Below are 26174 nucleotides of genomic sequence, written 5' to 3'. Positions count from 1 at the left end.
ATTAATTTGATTCTGTGCTAGTATCTGTTCAGCATGGCCAACTAGGTGATGTCTAGTGATACTTTGTTACCAAATTACTTCATTTACCTGTGGATGACTTGTGAAGCTTGCTGGCCAAGTATTTGACACTAAAATGTGGTTTGCCCTTGGGACTGATACACAAGTGTGTCCACATGCCAGTTCTGCTAACGTTGCTGTGGAAACATCACAAGATGGATGGCCTGATATGTTTGGTGCATTATTTTCTCCCTTTTCCTCTAGAATATGTTCCAGTGTCTGCACAGTGCCTGGTATATAGTATATGTTCAATTAATACTTGTTAAGTGAGTGAATAAAAGAATGTCAGGGCTCATTTTGTTGGACTAAGCAAGACAAAGGAATAATAAAAGAAAGATTACGATGGCTAGGTGTAGCATTACCTTGGAGTGTGACAAAGGTCACCTTTATTTTCTGGGGAAGAAGTCAGCTTCTATAGCCTTCTGCCTTAGGACATCTCCCTTGTGGATGTCTCATGAGAATTGTCCTAGAAGCTGGACTTTGAAATTCAATTTTGACTTGCTAGTCATCCAAATGAAGCCATTGGGGTGGCTTTGGGGGTAAAATCTTGACTTGCTAGGTTAGACAAAGGTGAACAGTTGCTCCCTCCACCCCCTCTAATCTGTTTCCCTATTTTTCTTGTTTAGCTGCTGTATCAAGAATGGGCACGCTATGGAGTGTTTTATAAGTTTCAACCTATTGACCTCATCAGGTAAGACGTGGGAGGAAATTCTTGGGAAGACTCTAGAGATGCAAATCCTGAAATATATCTGTGAATCCCATTAGCTTCTGGAGACCATTGGTCAAGCAGATAAATCTGCTTTGCTAAGTTGTATTATTTCCCTGCTGTGTTTTATGGATAGGGAAGCAGCTCAGGGACAGGGAGAAAAATGGAGGTTGTGTGAGCAACAGATGATGTAGATGGATGCACCATGACTTCCATCTTGAGGTCCTTCATCACTATGGTCAGTCCCTGCCTGCTCTTGTGTGTGTGTGTGTGTAGGGGGAGAGGGGAACAAATGGAATTATACTTCTTATTATTGTCCTAAAGAAGGATCTTGTTGAAACATCCTTGGGTTATGCCCAAGTAATCATGGTGTTGACCAAAAAAAGGGAAGACCTGGAATAAGCTGGCTGGCCTGAGAGGTAATATGGGCTTTTTATGGCTTCTCCAAATTAGAAGGGGGGAGAGACCGGGTCCTGGCATCACTTCCTTCAGCACTGCCCCTACAATGATGTCCTGTTACCTTGAAAATTTCCCCAGCTTCCATAGAACATTGGTGAAGAGTTCTTTTAAAGAACATATTAGAATGCAGTAAGTCTGACTAGCATAAAATGGGTTGAGGGTTCTAGAAACTCAGTGTGTTCTTAGAGTTCATCCTCTTTCCCAGCTGGATTATTGGGAGACAACACCTTCAAATGGGAAAGCACTGGGATGAGTCTGGAGACTGGGTTCTCTTTCAGGCCCAGCCACTCCGGGCTCTATGTTGCTTTGGGCAAGTAATGCTGCTCTTTGGTCTTCAGGATCCTGGTTGCCCTAAAATGGGAGGCTGAACTGAGGGATCTGTGAGGAAATTTGATAGAGTATGCTTATTTGGAAAAGAGGACACTCAGCCTAGGACTCTAGGCCTATTTGAAATAATGGACTCACTGCCACAGCGTCACTGTGGTTCTTCTAATGAACTAATTAATCAGCATGCAAACACAGAGAATGTTCCTGGCTGATTGCCCTGGGCTGGGACTCTAAAGGGGGCAGCAGCCAGAAGGATTGAGTCCAGAGGGAGAAATTCCAGCTGCTTCTTGGAAGAAGAAAGCAGCCTGGGGCCATAGTTTGGGCAGGTTCACTTCCCACACGGAGCTGTGAGGGCCTTTCCAGGGAACTGGGAGCTTGGCTGGACGTCTCTTGACAACAGGTGTTTGTTTCAGCTGAAGACTGTTAACCAAAGTGCTTGGGTCAGGAAGCAGGGCCATTGGGTGCCTGTGACCAAGGCTCCCTCCCCCAGCACCTCCCAGGCCCCGGCTGCCTTTCATGAGGCACGGGCCACCTAGACTGTTCTCTGGGCCACACCAAGGCTGCTTCCTCCATGCCTGGTGGGCTTTGATCTTCCTCTCTGCATCTCAAGTGGCCACCCACTCTGTCGCCTGTTTTCTCCAACTACTCATTTGTTTTTTTCAAAATATGATTAAAAAATAAAAATTCTCCTTACTAGCGAGCCCTATCTGTGCCCCTGAGACTTCAGGTGACTGGCCGCCAGCTAAGTGGGAAATGGCTCCAATATGCACTCAGTTTTGGCCACCAAAGCAGCCTCACCTGCAGGGGAAGAATTGCCTTTGGAGCAGAGCCCTGCTCTGGGGCCTGGCGGTTCCTGAGCACAGAAAGCTCAAATGTGTCTAGACGGGGCACGATGCACTACGGAGCTGGAGGCTGGCCACTGCTCCTCATGGATCAGATGGCTGGGGAGCTCCCACAGTCCTGGGCTAGGCTAGCGGCTTGGCCAGAGGGAGGAAGGCTGCACCTCAGGCATCTCTCAGATACTGGCTAGAGGGAAGGGACACTGGGTAGTGTGTGTGGGGAGTTGTCTACCCTGTAATATAAGGAACTCTCTGACCTCCTGGGGCTGCTGGAAAGAGAGAGAGTGACAGTAGTAGGAGAGGGGAGAAGGACAGGAGCATTAAGGGCAAAGGTGGGTAAGCAGAGACAGGAAAGCCAAGAAAAGGCAGCTGAAGGGCTTCTAAAGAGACAACTGGGGTGGAGGAGTGGGGAACAGCTACCCATACTCTGCAGGCACCACCCTAAACTCATTTCGCACTTTCTTCCAAATGGCCCATTTCACTTTCTCTGATTCTGTCAAAGTCACCTTCTTCCTCTTGTCTGCCCTCTTTCTGACACCACACCCCCGGTGCTTCCTCAGCATCATTTCTCTCTGCCTCCACCACTTCTCCATCTTTCCTGCTACCACCTGTCAGAACTGCCTGTGGCTGCCTTCCTTGAGCCACTGTGGCCTCACACTGTGATGAGGCTATTCCATTACTACTTCCTAATGTGAATTGTACCCTCTTGGTGCCTCACATAGAAATTGCACCCATATGGTCTGTGTTGAAAGATGGACAGAGTCAGGGAGTCTGATACAAGCTGAGTATAATTCAGACGAAAGTCTAGCAGAGCTATTTCCCACCTATTTCCTTGGGTACTCAGCTCCGTGTTTAGCATTGAGCTTCTGCTCTTCCTGAGAAACCCCAGTGTGCCCCTCACCCCCATGCTAGTCCTTTGGAACATCCTAAAGCACTAAGAGCTCAGTGGGGGTGGGAGATCTGTTTACAATGTTTGAAGGCCTTCTTCTGCAGGTCTTCAAGCCTGAACTTGATATTTGGGGTTAAAGGCTCCTTTCCCAGGTGGTGAAAGTGGGCAGAGGGGAGGCAAGACACCTGCACCCCTGGCCCCTGCCTCCTCCTCTTGCACCTTCAGGCATGCCCAGCAGGCTGCACTGTGAGACTGCTGATGTGTCTCTCCAGCCCAACTGGGATTTCCACCTTTGCTCTAGAAACCTCTGGGCCTGCAGGCCTGAGTGAGTGGAGTGTGTGTGTGTGTGTGTGTGTGTGTGTGTGTAAGAGTTGCCTGGAAAGTTCCCCAGGAAGGTATCCAGCAAGGACCCACTCCCAGTAGATTCTTCTGGGGACATCCAGCCAGCAGCACTTGTGCCCTGGCAGAAATGTGGTTTGTGATTAAGACAATGAGGGACAGGATGTCTTAGCTGGAGGGAAGCAACTTTTCCAGTTCTTTAGGAGCCGCATGAGGGGCCTTGCTGCCAGGGGAGTAGGTTTCTGCCTGCACTGCTCTGGGTTAACACCCCAATGTCCCAGGAAAGAAACAGCCTGGATTTCCTGGGGAATCTGGGGGTCAGGGGCCCTTTGGGTTTGTACAGATGTGATCCACTGTTCATCAGGAACATGACCTGTCTTTTCACTAGAATTAATGTCTGCTCACAGGCTGATTTTCTTAGCTTGGAAGTTTTGATATGGGTGAGACAAAACAGACTTTAAACATCTGAGTTTGATTTAGCTCCTAACTATACTTGCTGAAGTTTATGTACAAAATGTTTATTTTTAAGCATCTGCCACTGCATGAGGAAGAGAGGGGTTTACAAGCCTACTAGGCTCAAGGGATTGCCGCCCGTTAACTTGGGAAATTCACCAAGGAGGTTATTCATGGGCAGCACACTGAATCAGGAGAGGGCTAAGTGGCTATCACTCACTCATTCCCATCTCTTTTAGGGATGCCCACTTCAAGAGTGAGGCTTCCTAAAAATCAGGCCGTGGGCATGAAACCTGTCCCTGGGGCAGCTCTGAAGTTCCCTTAGAAATGTTCTGGCATAAGCCCATCTGGTATGGCTCAGTGGTTGAGTGTTGACCCATGAACCAGGAGGTCACAGTTAGATTCCCTATCAGGGCACATGCCTGGGTTTCAGACTTGATCTCCAGTAGGGAACATGCAAGAGGCAGCTGATCGATGATTCTCTCTCATCATTGATGTTTCTATCCCTCTCTCTATTCCCTTCCTCTCTCTGAAATCAATAAAAACATATTTTTTTAAAAATGTTCTGGCTTGAAGCTTTGAGACATGAACACTTTCACAACAACCTGAGGGGTCATACCATCTCAAGAGCCTTTGGGCATCATCTGTGGAGAGCAAGAGTGATATGTGCCCCCTCTTGGTACACATCTCTACCATTTTAGACTCCCAGCCCTCTCCAGCCCTGCCCTTAGGGAGCCTGTCCAGGATCCTGGCATCACAGGAATTAGCTAGCCCTCCTCCTACTGCAAGGCAGATGTCCTTTTCCTTGCCAGAGTTCTCATCCACGAGAAGGCTGTGTGATTTGATCCATCCTTCTTGGTCAGTCTCTAGGCCCTACCCCCATCCAACCCCTCTAGGAGGGAGATAGGGAGCCACATTCTTTCTTAGGAGGCTTCTCAGCAGGCCAGCCTGGTTTAGGGGTGGGAATGGAGAGGAAACAATGTTAATCAACCTGTGATTAATTATTTCCTGAGCCCTGCTGCCTCCTCCTTGATCCTTCCTTGGGATTTATAAAGGCCATTCAGCCCAATGCAATAAATATTTACTGACACTTATGATGAGCAAAGTCTCTGTGCTCAGAAACATGGGTGGTGTAGCAATAAATAAGGTGAAGTTTGTGCCCTAAGGATCTAGCAGTTATGTAGGAAGACAGGCATGTGCAAGAGAGGATGAAGTGAGGGCTTTTAAGGATATGAGTATAAACATGATAGTACATGACAACAGAAGAAGAGTAATTGCTATTAGCAGAATATGGGAAGACTTTCTGGAAGAGGTGGCACTTGAATTAGAGTGTTGCTTTCTGAAGGACTGAGGTTAAAAGGCCCTGAATGTGTCTTCATTGCCAGCCTGGGCTGCCCTGTATATGGATTTCTTGTTTAGCTTGATACTCAGGGCTAGAAATCACATTGACTTAAAGCCCGATCCTTCCTGCCTGTTGACTGGGAGTGGTAAATAAAAAACTTGACTTGCAAATCTCACCTGCATGAATTTCGTGCCAGCCTGATCCATGCACCTTGATTTGCCCTATAGGTTAGGAGAGAATCTAGGGTTGGAATCCAGGGTGAGGCTGGATCTAAGAGAGGAGGCTAAGGAAATGTGAAGTGGGGGACTAGCACACGTGGGGGGGGTATTTACACAGGCCTCAGCAGTTGAAGTATTGGACTTAGCTGGGAAGTATTTTCAGGCTGGAAGGAAATCTCTTATGGCTCTGAAGATTATTTTTCTTTTGTCTCTGAGAGTGTGGGAGCAGAATAGACAGAGAAAAGCAGATAGTAGCTGCTTCAGACCAGGCAGAAACAAGGATAACAGTGTTCTGGCCATTTGACAGATCAGAAAAATATGTCAGGCTGGTTATTAAATCTAACTGTGAAGTAGCTCTATCCTACTCTTCTTCCTCTCTTGTGCCCCACTGAGTGTCACTCCCTTCCCGTTTGCACCTTCCCGGAAGTTGTGGCCTGTGGCTGGTCAGTTGACTTAGACTAGGAATATGGTGCTCTTAGCTCCAGTCCAAGACTGCACCCAAAGGCCATCTAGGTCTTCTGAGCTGGGCCTCCGGAGCCTCAGAACAACTTTCTATAGATGGCGATTCTTGTTAGATCAAACTTTTAACCTTCCTTCCTGTAGTATCAGCCATATGGTACAGATGTTGGGTCCCAAGACCTCAGGTAGCTGCACATGTTCCCATGGCCTCCCGCAAGGGTAGAGCAGGGAAGGAAAGAGTTACCTGGCTCACCAGCTCACTGCTTCCTTGACTACTTATGTCATGTCCTGTTTCCCAAGGAGGATCAGAAGCTGATATTAGTTTGAAAATACATGACAAGCTTTATATTTCATATCTCCTTGGCCCTTGTGTGCAATAAATTCTCAGTACCCAGTAACCCAGGGATCAAACCATAGCATCACAGAGGTGGGATGAACTTAGAGGTCAGCCAGCTCAGTGCCTGGCCCTGGAATGAAAGCATGAAGAGTTCCTCTCACTGCATATTTATTTAACCAATGCTCAGCCTCTGCTTGACTTTTCTTATAGTAGGGAGCGCCTTGCCTCACAGACAGCTTGTTTGTCTATTGGATTTCTAGCCTTGACAAATAGTCATGGAGCCAGAACAAGAACTCTGCTGACTTCCTCCCTTTTGCTCCAGTTTTGCTCCTTGTAGCTCCAGGAACAAAAGTACCCTGTCATGTAGTTCTGTCCTTAAATTATTTGAAAATAGCAATTATATCAGTAACAGTCCTCAAATACCTAAGTGTTCTTTCCTCTACACAAAACACTCCTGGACCTGTCTGCATGTCCTCATATGACATGGGCTCTTCACACAACCTCATCGTCATGATCATCCTCTTCTGGACTCACTTGCCTGGGGAACTCAGAGCAGGGCCCTTCCACACACCTCACTTGTGTAGTTAAACCAACACAGATTTTTCAGTGACCATATGTCAGACACTGGGGGTATGAAACTGAATTAAGCATGACCCCATTTTCAAGGAGCTTAAGTTCAAAGTCAAATCTCCAAACTTGTTGATGACCACTGGGCTTTTCTGGGTTATGAAGGGACAAATTGATGGAGAAAATTTTCAAAAAAGTAACTGTGAGGCTGTAGAGAAACAGCATATGGAAAAGTCTATGGGGGGGGATTGAACCCCCCAAACTAGTCATCTAGAAATATCCATGCAGTACCCACAGACCCTGGAAATTCTCAGAATACATTTTAGGATCACATCACTTAGGGATTTACCAAAACATGTCCAACTCAGGTCATCACGCTCAAAGAAGAACTCAGCCAGGATGGAAATATTTCAGGAAAGGAAAAGTATCGTCATTAAAGATTTGCAGAGACATCCATATGAAGACAAATGAGCTCCCTACTCCAGGAAGAAAATGGAGAAGGTGTGAGCCAACACTTATTAAATTAAAAGATGGATAGAGTGACTGTGTATGTGTTTATCAGATCCTGAGGTACTTGCCTGGGGACATTCCTTCAGACAGGGAGCAGTGAGTTGAGATTAGAACTCAGTTTTAGCTCTAGCTTTATTTCTAGTTGATGTAATATTTGGACAAGCCATTCTCTCTTGAGCCTCAGTTTCCTCAGCTATGAAATAGGCATCATAATACCTGTCTTACCCACCCCATGATATTATTACAAGGATTATGATAAAGAGTTGCACAAATATTGTGGACACAGGCTTGGTTAAGTAATTATTTATCTGCCCCCTGGGGGAAATTATAATATTCCAAAATATTGTATAATCGCGAGACCGTTTTTTAATGTAAATCAATGCACTGTAACTACACACTTTGCAGGCGTGAACTCTGTACCTCCCAGCAGCCCTTGTAGCATGGGTATTCTTACCTCCATGTATGAACTCAGTGAGATGAGGTGCTTCCCAAAACCACAGAGCAGCTCATCTGGGATTCAAACCCAGGCCTGTCTGACTTCAGAAACTATGATTTTTCTCTTGTGCCATGTGGCTGAAGGTGACACAGAGCTCCATCCAGTTGGATGTCAGGCGAACTGGATGTCTAGTGTTAATCCCATTAATTAGCAGTCTCTGAGGGGAAACTGGTGTGATCTGCTGGTAGGCGGAGCTGACTGACCATAGTCAACCCCTGCTTCACCATAGGGTCATCATTGTGAACATTCCTCTGTGCTTAGTAGAGTGACATGTTACTCTTAGGGCCTATTGAACTAGATAAAGTTGTTTGTGCCTCTGTTAAATGACCCAGAATTCCATGTTTTTAATTTCTCTTTTCTATTTTTCATAGCCTTTTATTTTTCTGACTTCTTCCATGTTGTCAGGTTGTCAGCTGTCACATCTTGCTTTTGTCAACTGAGTAGCTTCCTTCCTAGCCCCAATGTACTTCTTGGTCTCAGCTGCTGGGTTAGCAATGGGACACCCAAGCAGGTTAGCATTGTGCAGCAGGTAAAACTCTTCCACAGCCTGTCCTGGAGTCTGGCTCCTGTTAGGTGTGGGGTTTTGTGGAGGGTCTGCCTTTGCAGTGGAATTGTCTTATTTTTGCTTCCCAGTGAGAGTGAAGTGGTGTTTTTGAAGCTCAAGAGGCCTCAGAGAGGGGACCAGAGTGAAAATGATACATCAGGTACCTTTGCTGTGAAGAGCTGCATTTTGTTCTCCTTACTTGCTTTGGGAAGTCATGAGAAACCCAGACTATCAAAGATTTTTCTTACAACAGAGCTCAGAGTATGTTAACAACACAGAGTGGGTCCCTGCATCAAGGGTCTACTGTATGAAGAGCTTTGTCCTGGATATGGTGCCAAGGCTAAAAGAAGGAGGGAAACAGGACTATTGGAGAATAATGATGGGGCATACAGAACTTTTCTGATGGAGGTCACAGAGCTGTAAAGGAGCACCCAACAGGGAACTAATGCACAGAGCTATATGTAGAAGGGCAAGGTTACAGGAAAAGGTTTTGAAGGGGTTAACTACTGTATAGAGTATGGTTGGTGAGAGAAAAATGAGACTACGGGGTATGTGAGTTCTGAGTAGAAAGTAGAGATTTGAAGGAGAGAAAAAATATGGTTGAGGGGTTTGCAAGGTTCAGATTAGGCTGAGAAGAGAGCACCATGGCTCCAGGAAATGGTTGGAGGAGATATTTGAGACAGTGTGGGGTAGAAGTCCTAGACAAAGGGATCACGACAGTGGGACCAGAAGGAGAATCTGTGGCGTGGTTTCTCTGGAATTTAGGCAGGTGGCAAAACAAAGCTTGCTAGGGTTTGAGGACGTATGTACTCCAGCTGTGAGGTGAGAGTGGACACATCAGGATTCAGTTTTTCACTCATCCTTTCTCTTGGGAAACTTTGGGCAAGTCCCACAGTTCAGCCCCTATGGACCTGGTGCAGTTCCACCTCTGGGCAGAGAGACTTGGACTTTTTGTGTCTCCTCCACTAAACCTCTAAGCTGGTGATACAGATGTGATCCTGTCTGTGGGAGTCAAGAACCTGAGATAGATCTGAGGGACTGATCTTGCCCTAGAAGGAGGGAGGGAACTAGCATGTGGATGAGGAGTTACCATGGACATGACCCAACTGTTTGATCCCATGAGCCACCGTTTCACCACGTGTGTCTGGAACCCCCGAGCTCCCCATTTCTGCTAATGATATTCCCTTGATTGATGTTCTCCACCCACACCACATGGGTATGTAACCAACATAAACACAAAGCGTCTTAACACATTGAATAACATCGGCAGAGCACACGTTACAACAACAGCCGCAAGATAGCTAAATTTAATTAGCCCGGCACACCCAGGCTTTTTGCACAGGCACATGCCTCTGTTTTAGAAACGGAAAAGCACAGCATTCTGTGGGTCTTGAAGTCACAGACAAAGGCAAGAAAAAAACACAAAACTTCAAGATCCCTGCCTGGGAGACTACTGTCCTCTAGTACCTTCTTGGGATTATCTCAAGGTATTCAAAGACATGGGTAATTGGGTAACTGCCAAGGATTGCTGTCTGCCCCTGGCAGAATGGTTGACTCAGTCATGGAGGGGTTGTGCTCAGCCTGAGTTACCCAGCCCATTGAAGGGACTCAGGAAATCCTCCTTGAGGGCTCAGGCCTCAGGGTTGTTGGCTTGGCCTCCTCAGTTTCTTTCACAGAATCTATTTCACTAAACACAGTCAGGAGAGGCAGAGAGGGGAGTGGAGGACTGATATTTTGAAATTTTTATTTGAGTGTTTTAGTCTGGAGATGAGTAAGGGCAATGGCTTAGTTTCCAGATGTTATCAATTCTAACAAAATGGCAGTATTTCTTTAGGTTGATATTCTGCCCAATCCTCAGCCTTTGGGCAGGAAGGCAAGCTGCTCAGTGGAGAGAAGTAAATCAGCCATAGACTGAGGGTGTCTCTTTGCCCCATTCAGGGGTATTCAACCTCCCAGAAGCCCCACCTGATGCCTCATGTCAGTTCCTTTTGCTGGAGTTCATTTTCTTTCACTTTTATTCATTCTCCATGCTTACCCCATGGTCTAGTGCCCCTTTGTTACATCCTGTGAAATCATATCCTTCTTTGGATATATTGGCCCTTCTCTGAAGATTTTACATTTGTAGATGGTGAGGTTTGGCCCTCTAATGATCCAGCAACCATCCAGAAGCGTTGTTATGGGGACAATGTGAAAGAATTCTATTCTTTCTCTGTCCTAGGTACTGTTTTAGGCACTGGTGTTAAAGTGATGAAAAAGATAGACCTGGACTGATCTTGTGTGATAGGTAATTTGTCATCTAACTTGGGACACTTTTTAGAGGGAAAGTGAGTACTATTAATAATTATGCTAAGTGTACTGGTCAGCTGTTGTCACAAAAGGCTGCATAACAAACCACCCCAAAGTCAGCAGCTTATAACAATAGTCATTACATTTTCTTGCTCTCGTGTCTGTAAGTTGAGTGGAAAAACTCTACTTTAGGCTGAGGGTTGGCTAGGCTTGACTCAAGGCTTCAGATTGTGTTCAGGTCTCCACAGCTCTTCTCACTCCCCTGAGATCAGAAGCTATCCGGGCATGTTCTCGTCGTTAATCTCAAGAGCACAAGGAAAAGAATAGCAATACAGTGCCTCTTAAGTCATTACTGACATCACATCTACTAGTGTTTCATTGTCCAAAGTAGTCACATGCCAAGCACAAATACATGCTGCTGAAAAGTATATTCTTTCTTAAGGGGAGAGAAGTTAATATTTGCTGAACACCAATCTAACAACCGGTATAAACCAGGGTCATCCTACAAATAGCTGAACCTCATGAAGCTTATGATTTAGCAGGGAAGACAGATAATGTGTAGTCAATTGTAAGTGTGGCATGGGTTACAGTATGGGATGTGGGGCTTAATGAGAGTGCAGATCTAGTGCCATCTAACCTAGTTGGAGAAAGCTTCCATGAGGAAGTGACATTTGAACTAAGATTTGATGCGTGAATGAAAGTCAAGATGAGCCAGGCAAAGATGAGTGAAATAATGACAATAGCTGACATTACTTGGTATGCCCTGTGTGCCAGGCACCATTAAAATCCTTTGCATTTGCTAACTCACAACAACCCTTTGAGGCAGATATTATCCTCATTTTACAGATGAGGAATTGATAAATCACATAAGGTCACACAGCTAGCAAGAGGTAAGATTTGAGCTTTTAGGTTCAGCTCTGGAGTTAATTCTCTTCACCACTGTGTGTATTGCCCCACTGCTGGAGGAGGGGGGTTGGGTGCTGGAGCATTAAGTCTGGAGGCATGATGGGACTAGGCTGGGGTAAAGCAGGGACCAGGTCCTGGAGGACTTTGGACTTTATCCAAGGAAAAGTACGTCTGGAAGGTTTGGCTTATTTGGGTACATATGTATGGGCAGCATTGACATGATCTGTTGGCTTTTACTCCTAAAGGACTTGAGGCTTCTCTGTGCGAAGCACCAGAAAAGACCTGGGACTGTACATTTCGTGCCAAATAGTGTGGAGGGGCAAGGTAGGGAGTCTGGGGAGAAGAACCACTTTTCCTCTTAGATGTCCTCTGTCCTTCTGAGAGGACTTGTGTGCATTCTGGGTACTATGTCTCTGAGCCCAGGGTCTCTTTTCTTATCCTCATTTCTCCACATCCAAATTAACCCACAAGTCTCACTAGATTGTCATCAATGGGTGGGAACCATCTCTCCCTGTTCACCAGTGACAGATGGCTTAGTGGGCAAGATGATGACAATCGCTAACATAACACTTTCCCCTTATACCCACCATGAAAAAGAATCACCATGTCCTTTGTGTGCACAATCTGGTTGAATCTTCATGGTGACCCTGTGAGGTTGGCCCAATCATTGCCCCCAGACCTAATGACATCATTTTCAAGATGAGGACACTGCAGCACAGAGTTAATAAGTCCTTGCTCAAAATCTCAGGCAGTATGACTCTAGAGTCCATTATCTTAACCACTTTGCTACACTTTGAGGGAGGAAAACTGTGTTGGTGAGACACACAAGCTGCTTCCTAGAAGGGGATCAAGGCAGGTGGTGGAGGTTAGTGGACAGATGTCATTAGACATTCAGATGGGATGGTGAAAGGACTCTAGAATCTTTCAGATTAAAACAGATCTGATTCCTTAAGGGGGTGTTGTCATAGATTATGGGAGCTTCAGGATTTTAGATCTGGGGGTCCTTGAAAGCTATCCCCTAATTGTATAAAAAAGGAACCAAAATCTTCTAACAGAACTAACAAGGCAGAGGGACAGAGGTATTATGTCTGAGGCCACTTCTAAATAAGGAATTATTAATATGTGCTGCTCTAACCTGCTGACAGTGAGAGGGACAGAGGTATTATGTCTGAGGCCACTTCTAGAGAGAGAGAGAGAGAGAGAGAGAGAGAGAGAGAGAGAGAAAGAGAGAGAGAGAGAGAGAGAGAGAGAGAGAAAAAGAGAGAGAGAGAGAGAGAGAGAGAGAGAGAGAGAGAGAGAGAGAGAGATGATTCTCTGGGCAGGTTGACTTACCTGCTACCTTCCTCACCTAACAAGAAAAGGATTAGGCCAGGTGATCTATATATCCCATCTAAGGTCAACTTTCTAGGCTCTCTAGGACAGAATCTCAAGCCTGAAGCCTGTCTGGAGGCAAGACCCAAGGTCTCACATGGAGGCAAGTTGAACTAGGGATTGGAAATCAGGAGTCTAGACCCCAATTCTGGACTTTGTCTATTGGATTCCCCACTACCTGGGACAACCTCGTCCCACCCCACCCTCACATATTGGATTTTTTCCTCTCCCCCTTCCTAAACACCCCCATCTCTGTTTTCTTATGCCTCTCTGGCTTTGATCACATCTGGAGCATTTTGTAGAGTTGATGAGTGTGTGTTTTCCTGTTGGGACACATGGTGTATATCAGAGGCACTTAAGGAGATCTGGAGGAGTGGAAAAGTCTGCGTGGCATCTCAGGGGCTTCTGGCCTGGAGAATGGATGGCAGCTGCATGGCAGGGGACCTGGCATGAGGGCCATGAGGGCCGCTGACTCTTGGGGAAGGCCCAGAGGCTCAGCCTGATGACTCGTGCTCCAAATGACTTGGAGTTGTCCCAGTGGTGTTGGTGCATGTTAAATATGTGAGTATGTTTGTGTGCACATGTGTATGTGTATGTGTGCATATATATGTAAGAGGACTGGAAGGGTCCCTCTTGTTGCCATGGTGTGCTGTCCTCAGGGCTTTGGTCTCTGTAATAACTGGGACTCTTATTTGCACACCTGCACAGTAATATAAACCAATGGTGTGTCCCCTATATGTGGACAATGGGTGATGAATGTGACATGAAACAAAAAGGCAGAGCAGTGCTCTGTCTGTAAAAGGTGACAATAATTTTCAGTGAGCCAACCGGCAGTACCAGTGAACAGTGAGGATTAATGAGATACAAAGGGGGCTTCCCATAGTGAATGAGCTGGGAACAAGCCCAGCCCTGTGTCCCTTGATCAGAATTCTTTTTGCTGTCCATTACCCACCCCCTTTGGTGTTGGCTTTTAATCCTCAGAGACCTGGGCCTGGCAGAAAGGAATTGTCATGATTTTATGGGTGAAGATACTTTCGGCAGGAAGAACAGTGGTGGTAGAAGCAGGCAGATTCTGTGAGAGGTATTCTGAGGGATTGAGGGCACATTTGCCCTACTTTTCTTTTCTTTCTCCTTTTTTATGGGTGTAGGGGTGGGGAATTGCCAAGCAACTCTGTTCACCATTCATTTGGAGTTTGACTTCTGACAAGGAGTTTCAGAGTTCATCATGGTCTCCCCCTCCCCCAGCCCCCTCCCCCCCCCCCAGGCTGTCTCTTCAGTCCTTCCAACACCCTCCTAGGGCCTGAGGTATTTATCTCAGGCTTCGCATCTATGTGCACCTTTTTCTAAATCTCTTTGGTCCCTGGGACTTTCTCCTTCTCCCTCTTCCAATAACCCTCAGGCTTTGTTCTTTTTTTCCTGCCATTTCCTTTCTTTATCCATCCATCTCAGTTACCCTATATCTGTTTACTCCTAGTGACGTCTTTCAGACTTGGGGGCAAGTTACCCATCCGGGCCTGCTGAAGGTGATCTTGGAAAGTGATAGAAATATTTATAGGCCCAGGGTAGGAGTGGTGCTGGGGAATGCCACACAAAGTTCAGCCTGGAAGTTTGTTTATGCTCTTGGAACTCTAACAGAGAACAGCCCCATCTATCCATGGTTCAAATTAAATTGCAGATGCCCTTGAACTCAGGGTTAGGAACGTAAACAACTAGTGGGTCATAGACTTCAAGCAGCGAACAAACTTGGCAGGAGAGCAGCTTGGTGAGGGCTGGCAGGGGATGGATTTTCCAATTGATGTTTTTCCAGGAGGCTTCTTCAACTTTGTGGATTGCAGGCACCAGAGCACCTCTCTTGGCCAGCACATCTGGAGTGTGGCTCCTTGGTTGTGAGGCAGTTGTGAGAAGAGAGGAGAAATTTCCTAGTCTTTCTTCCACTTAACTTGTCTTGCTCTGGGAGGGGATTTAGAAGGAGGTGAGGAGCTGAGTGAATGGCCTGGGAATCACATGAGGATGTCTGACATTTAAATTCCTGCTGTGACACAGAGTCCTAGGATCCTGAGCCTGAGCCTGAGCTCAGGATGCTGTGATGAAGACTCAGCTTGCAGCCCCCCCAATGCCCTGCCCTCATGCTTTGAGTTGCTCATTGATTCACTCCATAGTCAAGATACTTGATAATTCAACAAGCACCAATACTGTGGCAGGAACCAATCCAGGTAGTGATGATGAAAAAATCCTGCCCCTCAAGGAGCTCATAGTCAAGTTGGATAAAAGATAAATCGGCAAATACCTACCGATGGGTGATGATTGCATGGACAGAATATGTGCAATGGGTTCTAGAAGGGACCAAAGACAGGCTCCTGAATCAGTCATAGGAGACTTCCTGGAAGACCAATGACTGAGCTAAGTTTTGCCTAAAGACTTAGTGTCAGATGGTTGTAGGAGAAGGGAGTGGGAATTCCAGGCATGGAGAACAGCATGAATTAAGGCATGAGGTGGTGAACACAGCACAGTTATTAGGTTTGAAAGGAGCTGAGTATGGCTGGAATGAAGACTATATGTGAGGATAGGGTGAGACGGAAGGCAGAAAAGGTTGGCAGGCATCAGGTCATGAAGCCAGACTTAAATACTTAGCTCAAGTGATGTGGAAGGTTTTAAGTAGGAAGCTGGTAAAATCGGACTTAAAGAATATTATTGGAGGGATAGAGAAATTTCCTCTAATTACTTTTCCCAGAAGCATGTCACAGCCAGGGCAAAGCAAGGCCTCGTGAAAATGGGGCATAGCCTGGGTCTCCAGTGGAAAAGAGGGTGCTGTGGTGGGAGAAGAAGCAGAGCTTCTTGGGCTACTGAGTTGTCTCCCATGAGCAAAGTTTCTTCTGGGTCCTTGTAGACTGCCTATTGGACTTTAGAGAGGAAACTGAAGCTCAGAGAAGATTAGTTGGGGAGCTGGGGCTTCTGAATGAAAGCCAAACAGGAGTAATAACCCACAGCTCTGCTTTAGGGTGGCCCTATCTTCTCCCATTTTCAACATTACCTGTTACCTGTGGGAATGAGTGGCAGCAGTATTCATGGGAACATTTATACAAAATCCACACAGATTGCAAATTCACCATCACCCTGGCTTTTTGCCACAATACTTTCTAAGAGCTGGATTTATTTGTTTGGGCTTCATCTCCTTCTATTCTCTGTTACCCTGGGGACAGAGATCACAAGGAACAAAGGCAGCACTGATTGGCCAGCATCAGTCAAGGTGGCTGTATCATGGGGTTTAGTCACTAGTTCTGGGTCCTTGAGAATGGGAGGCACACTTATCATATTTTTCATGGGTACACATCTGGATAAAGTATTTACCTTGAAAGATAACAGAAAACTGAGATTCAAAATGTTCTTGACAAGAAGGAACCCTGAGCCAAAACCAACGAGGTGAAATTTAATAATGGTAAATGTAAAATCAGGTTAATAATAATAGCATAGGAAGAAGATAATTTGATTTGGCAGGCACTTGTGCAAGAGAGATGGGGCAGGGGGAGGGGGAGGTGAGTGGACCACAGCTAAACATGAGCTCTCAGGTTATTGCCAAACATGAACTTGTCTTACACTGAAGTAATGAACTCCTGGGGTACAGATTGTGGGTAATTATGGTGTCACCACCCCTGAGCAGTCAGTTCGCCATGGAAGCATGTGCTCAATTCTGGGTGCCCCATTTTAAGAGGTATGTTGACACTCAAGAAGATTCATTGATGTTACAAATTAGAAACCCAGGGAAGATTTCAGCCAATAGACATTTCTTTTAAACTTGGTCCAAAAGATGTATTAAAAACATTAAATGTGAATATTTTCAATTGGAACATATGCTCTCTAGTTCCCCACAGCTTCCAACATTCCTTATTGTTTTATATCCAGCACTCACATGTCACTATGGCCTTTTCTCTACCCAACTGAACATGTGACCGTTGAATTACAGCAATTCCAGCAGCACCAGACTCACCTGAGAAACCTTTTTTAACACCATTTCTTACTTCCACAATGGCCATGATGGCATATCTGGTATAGGACTAGCTTTTCTGCCATAAAAACTCTAAACTACTTAAAATATATGTAATAACTATTTTCAGACATTAGACAACAGTCAGGAAATCCCTGATAGAACAAGTGTAGCCATATAGTTGCTCTGAACAGTACAAAATAAAATAGCTAGTTGGTAGTCTTAAACCCGACCGTATTTGGCAATTACATTAAGTATAAATATATAAATAGTTTAAACATCAAAATTGAGGTATAGCCCGGCCTGCGTGGTTGAGCATCAATCTATGAACCAGGAGGTCATGGTTCAATTCCCGATTGGGGCACATGCCTGGGTTTCCAGCTCCATCCCCATTATGCATTATGGGGCATGCAGGAGGCAGCCAATCAAGGATTCTCTCTCATCATTGGTGTTTTTACCTCTCTCTCTCCCTCTCCCTTCCTCTCTGAAATCAATAAAAAAATTTTTAAAAAATTGAGGTATAAATTGTTAGATTGGATAAAAAGCAATACCCAACTAAGTGATGCTAATTTGAAGCATACTTTAAATATAAAGGGACAGATAAGTTAAAAGTAAAAAGGTGCTCTGGCCAGTGTTGCTCAGTGTTTACAGTGTCAGCACACACACTGAAGGGTCTTGAATTCAATTCCCGGTTAAGGGAACTTACCTGGGTTGCAGGTTCAATCCCCTGCCCTGGTTGGGGTGCATGTGGAAGGCAACCAATTGATGTGTCTATCTCACATCGATGTTTCTCCCAGTCTCTCTCTCCCTCCCTCCCCCTTTCCACTCTCTCTAAAAGCAATGAAAAAAATATATCCTCATGTGAGAATTAACAACAACAACAACAAAATAAAAGGGTGAAAAGAAATGCACTATGTAAACACTAATCAGGAGAAAGCAGAAATGACTCTATTAATATCAGATGGTAGACTTTAGGGCAAGAAATATGATCAGAAATATAGATGACATTTATATTGATAATGAGGCTAACTTATTAAGAAGATGTGACAATCCTATTTGGTATTGTGTGCATCTGATAACAGAGCTTTAGACTCGTGGATACAGAGAACAGACTGACAGCTGTCAGACGGGATGGGGTTGGGGGCTGGCAGAGAAGGGATTAAGCAAAGAAAAAACAACAACTCATGGACACAGACAACAGTATGGTGATTGCCAGAGGGAAGGGGGGTGGGTGGAGGTAGAATAGAGTAAAGAGGGGATAGATAAATGGTGATGAAATGAGACTTGACTTGAGGTGATAAACACACAATACAATATACAGATGATGTATAATAGAAATGTATACCTGAAACCTATGTAATTTTATTAACCAAGGTCACCCTAATAAATTCAGTTAAAAAATAAAATATATGGACTAAAAATAGACAAAAAAGAAAGGAGAAATAGACAAATTCACAATTATATTTGGTGATTTTAACTCTCTCAGTAATTGAGAGAACATGTAGTCAATCAGTAGGGATGTGGTAGACTTGAACAACATTGTGAATGAACTTGTCCTAATTTGTATTTATAGAACACATAGCCAAACTGCAGCAGACACATTATTTTTATGTGCACATGGACCATTTACTGAGCTAGACCATATTCTAGCTCATAAAGTAAGGTTCAGTGATTCTTAAGGATCAAGGTCATACGGCATATATTCTCAGACCACAGTGGAATTAAGCTAGAGATCATTAACAAAAAGAAAGGCTCATCTTTCCTCCTGCCCCTCCATTATGCAGGCCCACACCTCATTCATTTGTTGCAAGTTGCAAATTCTTTCTTGGTAGACACTGTTAGCCTCTGAAGAAGTTTTGAAATGAGTGACATCTATTAACAAATGTGGAAAAAGTAGTAGTTCATATGACCTGTTCAGGATGTCCCAGCTTTTATATTTTAATTATACTGTTCCTTCATATTTTTTGATCATCTCCTTGCATGAAAGATTCACTCCAGGCAAAAATCTCAATTCTAGAGACAGAATTTTGTCACCCTTACAGTCAATGTCAGGGAAACAGAATCCAGAGACTAAGCTAGACATGGGACTATTTAGGGGTTTAGCCTAAGGCATTATCCATAGGACATGGGGTATACACCTCCATGGATATTTATAAGCAAAGGAGTATGTCTGAAATATGTCAAGCCATTCTACATTATTTAAATTCTTCCAATTTCACCAAATGAGAGCCCTTTTCTAACATTTGTTATGCTTCTTAACAGGCCATTATTTTTACCTATGACAATCCATTTCTGACACTCCGTATGCTAATTTACCAAGCTGGGCTTGTTGATAGAGACAAGGAAAGCAGAAATGCCACCTGTGAACACGGGCTTTCTGAATAGATTGCCAGCTGAACACCTGGGCTATCTTGCTTGGCACCTGCCTCATAGCTTCAGTCAAATAACACACATCCTCTCACACTGTGTATGATGAAGTATTTTAAAGTCACTTTTACACATTGTAACATTTTCCTAGACGGTTTCCTCTTCTTTTAAAGATGTCCAGGAAAGGATGCCGTTGGCCTGCCCCCTTGCAACCTATTCCAATATCTCACGAAGTCATCAAGGTTTCCTTTTCTCCTTCCAAAACGGCCTCCAGGAACATCTTTATTCTTGTTTTCAGAGCCTCCTTCAAAATGTGCACAACCTGTACTGCCTGCCCCGCCTTGTACCTTTGATTTAAGGCTCCCAGTTCCTGAGGGTAGAGAGCGGGTTTGGCCATGGTTCACTGCTGGTGTGTTTACAAGGGAAGGATCATCCTGCAGCCACATAAATGGCTATTAACTTGTTCTCTGTGGTTGTTGCACTAACTGTTTTGTGCTCAGATAATTATTTCCAACTATCACTTTGTTCACCTTTAGTCTCCACTAAAATAAAATAAAAATAAAAAAGGACTGAGCATTGAGAGGTAGGACCTGCTAACTGATTCTCTGTTTTCTTCTAGAAAGGCTTTTGGAGCCTAAGAAATCAGACCTTGCTGTTCTGAGGTCAGGGTCTGGGCTAAATGACTCCTCTAAAATGAGGAGAAACTGGATTTATTTGCTTTTTATTTTAAAATAATTTCAAAAATAATACAAAGAACTCCCTATCATTGGCACTCTGATTAATCAATTGTTCATATTTTGCTACATTTGCTCTCATTCCCTTTTTCTATACATATGTATACATTATTAGTATGAAGTCATTTAAGAGAATGTGGTAGACATTATGCCTCTTTATCCCTAAAGACTGTGTATTTTCTAAAAACAGGGACTTTTTCTTACAGTGTAATTTTCAACACTAGGAAATTTAACATTGCTATTATGTCACTATGTATTCTACAATCCATATTGAAATTTCAATTGCCCCAATAATGTCCTATGTTATAATTTATAGTTGGTATATCTCTTTAGTCTCCTTTAATTTGTAATCTTCTCCTTGTCTTTTGTGGCATTGACATTTTTGAAAAGGGTCATATGTTGAAAATCTTGCCCTTTGGGTTTGTCTCACACTACCTAATGATGGGATTCAGATTATGTATTTTTAGTAGGAATCTGTGTTTGTTGTTGTTGTTTTTTACTCAAACAGTCCCCTTCCTTGGGTGGGGTCCAAAAGTCACCTCATTAACATAATAAGAGACACCATTGCTGCTCTCCTTAGGAAATTCCCAGGGCTTTGGAAGCTGTGAGCCAGGAACTGTGGATGAAGACCAAGTATATCTGAGAAATATATATTCTGGTCATCTGAATAACTATATACATTTCTTACAAATCATAGTATCTCACTGTCCTGCATTGTTCATTACGCTTTCATGTGGAACTGGTCTTGGTTCAAGATGATCATATTTCATTGATTCTTAGAGTCTACTGATTGTAAGATGCACATTTATATAATTAATACTTAAAAGAGGTGAATGTTTAAATAGATGAAATATGGTATAAGAGCATTGGTGGTTAAAATCCATCATTTATGCTCATTCATTCACTCAACATTTATTCAACATAAAATGATGTGTAGTTTGGTGGGCAAGGACAAAGAATCCCCTTCAGAACTTAGCTGAAATTCAAGAAAATAAAGGAAAAATTTTGGAATTGAATAAACTTGAGTTTGCTCACATTCCATTTCCTATCTTTATGATCTTGGGAAATGCATCTAACTTTTCTGTGTCTCAGTCTTCATCTATAAAGTGGGGTTAATAATACCCATATTTTAGTGCTGTTGTGGGGATTGGAATAATATTTGAAAATCATTCAGCTTAGTGTCTGGCTCATGATGCAGCCCTTATTAGAGCAGGCACTCAATAAATATTTGTAAATAGATTGATTTATAGGTATACGATTAATATGCATTGTGGTAAGAGTGAATTACAACTGGTCATTCCTTTTGATGTTGAAATTGCATTCCCCCCACTCTATTGGAAGTCGTTTTGTTCCATTTCCAGTAGAGATGGAGAACAGCTGGACACCAACCCTTTGATAAAGTCTGAGGACAGAAGTGGATTCACCCCTACACATTGGTCTTAAAACTTCAGGGAAATGATGTGTCACCTCACCCATGGAGGTGTCAGACCTTTGGGGGTCATTTCTTTCTATTCTCTACTGGCAGACCACATGTCTGCTAATTGCAGTTATTTTCCTGGCTGTCAGTGTTAATGATGGATGGGTGCCACTGCCATTTGGATTTGTTGACCAGAGATAATTATTTTCCTAACATGTTCTAAGCTTGCTTAAAACCATGCTACGCATTTTGGTCCCTGGCTGTTCTTTAGTTTTTTTTTCCTTTTCATTTTGAAATCTGTATGTGTTTTTCTGGCATGAGGAGAGGAAGATGGGGGTGGGGAAGTACAATCAAATCCATATGTTTGTGATGCATTTACCCTGAAGTAATAAGAAAGCATTGTTGGGAAAGAGCCTTTGGATGACTTAGGAGATATTGTTATAAGTTCCACATTGGTCTCTTCATCTTCTCAGCCATGCTGCCACATGCCAGGTTCTGAGAGGATCAAGTTCACCTGGGGACACTGCTCTATTGTTCTCTTCTCTTACCTCTTCTTACTTTCATCCCTAAGGCCTTGTTTCCTTCTCTGCATACTCAACATGAAGTAAAAGACAAATGATTGAATCTTTACTTCTCTCTGGAGCCTCAATAATCATAGCTGATTATTGCTACCATGACCTCATACCTCATCTAGAGACCATTTCTTTTATCATCTGCAATCCTGATGATTCTTGGTTGGTGCCTTAAGTGAAAGCTAAGTGAACTCCTTAACTTTAAGGGCTTTTTTATGTCCTCCAAGCTTGTGCCAGTTTTCACATCTGATTATTTTTAGGCTCATTTCCTTTCTTTCTCCTCAATTATTTGTGTGTATATTTTAAGAGATATTTATCCTTCATGCATTTGCTGTCATATGTCTAGGGCTCTGAAAGAACTTTGGTTAATGTTTGGATAGGGAATTCATGACCTTTTCCTAAGATCTGGAAACTGAATTCTTTGGGGCCTGCCATATTCAAGAGTATCTGTCCTCAAATTTTGGAGTGGTCCTCCAGATTATAGCATTGTTCTGTACTCAGGTAGCTTAGGATCTATGCTAGTGATCTGAAAGCATATAACCTTTGAATTAAGCCTCAAGTTCTGCTAGGATTCTACATTGGTATACCAATGAGAAGAAGGCACCGGGCATCTAAGCTCAAAGAAGTCCCTCTTTCTCTAGTCCTTAAGTTAAAAGATGCTGTGAGAAAGCTCGTGGGGAGACAAAGGCTACCCATATGTACATTATTCCAGGGAATCAGGAGCCTGGGCACAGAGACTGGTGCTGCCTCTGATGACTTTATTCCAAAGTGGCTTTCATGCAAATCACCTGAAGCTTTCTTGCCATTACCTGACTCACAGAGGTATCACTTCACATGTTCATCATTCATGCATTCAACAAGAATTCATCATGTGTTGGGAAAGGACAGAGTTTCATATAATGCCCGGCGGGGGGGAGGTTGGGAAGAAAAAGATAATATAAACCCTTGAGATGCTTGCAGTAAGGCTGGGGAGATAAGACACAACCACTTAAATAATAAGAGAGTAGAAGTGAATGAGCTCAGGCAATGAAAGCAAAAGACAGCATCAGTCCCAGCATCCTCTGTCATAGCTGCTTGGCTTTGGGGCCAGTTGTTTAAACCTGTGACCTTCAGGGTGTGTGAAGATGCCTATACACTATAAAGTATGGTGCAGATTTTCAGTGTCATTGGTTATAAAATCAAGCAGCAGTACAATGCAGAGGAACGAAGTTTTAGAATGTAACAGGTGAGTTATGAAGACATATGTCCATCAATAGTATCCATTGCTGGTGAGGGGTCTGATGGAGGAATCATTTGGTTGGAGAAATGGGATGGGCTTGAGGAAGACTTTTTGAGAGTCTCCCATGTAGCCGTGGCAAGCCTAAGAATCTTTACCCTTAATCAGGGTATGTGAGGATATAGTTTAGATGGCGTTAGCTTTTCAAACAGCTATTATATCAAAGTGTTGAGCCCATGCTCTTTAGTTCCTTACTATCATTTACTGCTCACCACACCAAAGGCTGCAGCTAAGGTAGTGGACATTCTCAGAGGCAAAGGAGGTCCACCTTGGAGAAAGTAGAGGGAGAAACTATTCTGACTGAGGAAAAGATTTATGGTGCTCAGGCTAATGCGTAATAGTTGGAAAAAACAATTTGGAAGCTTTTCATTTTTATTCTTCTATAATTTTTAACATGACTCATGGGTACATAGCGATCTTCTGGGTCAAGATGAGACAATGGAGATTTTTCCCATTTTGTATTCTTTGTGCGTATGCGTGTGTTATATACAATTATTCCTATTCTCTTGTCCATTAGTCATATTCTAGTGGTAGAGGAAAGAGGTACAATTAGCAGTGGAAAGAAAGGATTTGGAATTGGCAAAACAGTGGGGCAGTGAAAGGGATCAAAGACTCTCAAGATAGACTTTGGTTGGAAATTTAGTTATGTGGCAACTAAATGTGGACTTGGGCATAAGTTAAACTTTGAGGCTTGTTTTCCTTATATGCAAATTGAGGGAATACTTCCTAACTCACAGTGTAGGGATTAAACTATTTATGTATGTAAAAAGCCATATAGGTGCTCAATAAATGTTCCTCTTCTTCCCTTCTTTAGTGGATGAGAAGGGAGCAAATTTGGGAGAAGTTATCCAAAATAGGTCAATGCTCCAGGACAGAACAAACAGGGTTATTTTAAGGTGAAAATTAACCTGGCATTTGAAAGAAAAACAACCAGAGTTGAGATTTCACATGTATGAACACTGAGGGAGGAACAGAGGCTACAGAGCTCAGGATGGACATGGCCATGTCTCGGTGAAGAACATGTAGCTTGGGAGGCTAGGCTCTAACTCAGCTTTCTTAGTGGTTCTACCATGGCATCAAGTGCTCTTCAAAAACTTCGGCACTAACATTGTCCGTGAGCTTTTATAGTAAATGCTATGTTTTGTATCAAGACATTTCTTCATCAAACTTTCACATAAAATGTAACTGGTACTTGGCATGATTGATACATGTCATAGTACTGGTCTTCCTTCCCCTTGAGAATATTGAAGAACACTGAAGAACAATTCTTTTGTCATATGGAGAAGGTTTATTTTTTTCTGTCACCCACACACATTATGGAACAGCAAAGTTAAAACAATTATTCAACCTCTTTTTATTCAAATCTCTGGTCTCTTTTCTGTTTTGGAAGAATGTGGAGTAAGGAAGCCACAGTAACTTGTGCTGGAATATTTTGTTTTAGAATTTTAAAAACACTTTTCTTTTGCTGTCTCAGATGATATTTCTAACTCAGTGAGATGAAGGTCATTTTCAGTTAACAGTGGCACCTACTTGCTGGGGGACCTTGAAGCAGGGCCATTCTGTGACAGCTGTGCAGGATGTTTGCTGAACAGGGCACTTGGCCAAGTGGTCAGAGGGGGCTGAATTTACCCTGGGCTCTCAGCACGTCATGAACCCCAGAACCTCTTTTTCATCATACTAAAGGGGGCTTTGGTTTATCCATATACCAAATAGGATTAATTTTAAAATATTTATGCAAGAAGGATTGCATATTTTTAAGTCTTTATCTCCTTTATTTTCTCAACTGGGTTGAGAATTAGCACACGCTGCTGTTGCTGATGGTGATGGTGATGATGATGGTGGTGGTGGTGATGATGATAGCTAGCATTTCTGCATATTTACTATGTGCCAAGTTCTGTTTCAAGCAATTGATGATATATTAACTCATAAAACTCTTCTAACAATCTTAACAATGTATAGTCTTTATTTTTTCCATGTTAAGTTTTGGTTTCTACTTGTGGCTCTGCCTAGTTATTGGTGGTGATTTTGGACAAATCTGGTAATGTCCTTCAGTCCCAGTTCCCTAACCTGTAAAATGAGAGAATTGTAACAGATCAGAAACTTGTAAATCCTCCCATCCCCTTTTCTGACTTTTGAACTTTGTATTATTTAAAGAAGAAGTAACACACTCAAGTAGGTAGTTAATGGTGAAGGGAAATCCACAAGGGATGGGAACACCCCAGGGATCAGCAACAGTGGGGAGTTGGTAGCACCTTTAGGCTAAAAGGGGCAAGAGTAGGTTGTGGTTATGGAACCAGAGAGAGCGGTGCTGAAGCTACCACTCTGACAGGAGCTGTGGCCCCCACTGCCAACCCAGGCCAGACCGTTGGAGGAATCATTGCCCATGGTCTTTATTCCACCATCCTTCCATTTCCTGCTGGTGCCTCCCCATTGGCCAGTCCAGCAGGCAGAGAGTCAGGAGGTCTGATTGACACAATCCACTGAAGTTACCCTGTTGGGGCATAGAGCTGGTGGCATTGGGTGGAGAAAGGGTCTGCAGCTCCACACAAGCCACCTTCATGGCAGCACAGGTTTAATTCCCCGAACTCCCTTAGGAATTGTTTTTAAGTCAATATTATGTAGAAAATGATGAAGAAATGATTCTAAAATATTTTAAATGGATATTGTACTATAAAATTCATTACATACAGTCTTTTATAATATTATTCATACATAAAGACA

At 43.5% G+C, this 26174-nt stretch overlaps 1 protein-coding gene across 1 annotated transcript in view; it reads left to right on the top strand.

Moving 5' to 3' along the window:
• Nucleotides 1-26174, top strand: part of ANO2 (anoctamin 2) — a 290309-nt gene that overhangs the window by 103793 nt on the left and 160342 nt on the right. Inside the window, exon 11 of the mRNA XM_023749823.1 lies at nucleotides 684-748. Coding sequence (XP_023605591.1) covers nucleotides 684-748 — 65 coding nt within the window. The remainder of the gene's footprint in view (nucleotides 1-683; nucleotides 749-26174) is intronic.

Source organism: Myotis lucifugus, unplaced genomic scaffold, assembly GCF_000147115.1.
Source record: "Myotis lucifugus unplaced genomic scaffold, Myoluc2.0 scaffold_10, whole genome shotgun sequence".
NCBI classification, from domain to species: domain Eukaryota; kingdom Metazoa; phylum Chordata; class Mammalia; order Chiroptera; family Vespertilionidae; genus Myotis; species Myotis lucifugus.
The sequence above is the reverse complement of the archived record's forward strand: the minus strand, read 5'-3'. Positions and strand labels throughout refer to the sequence as shown.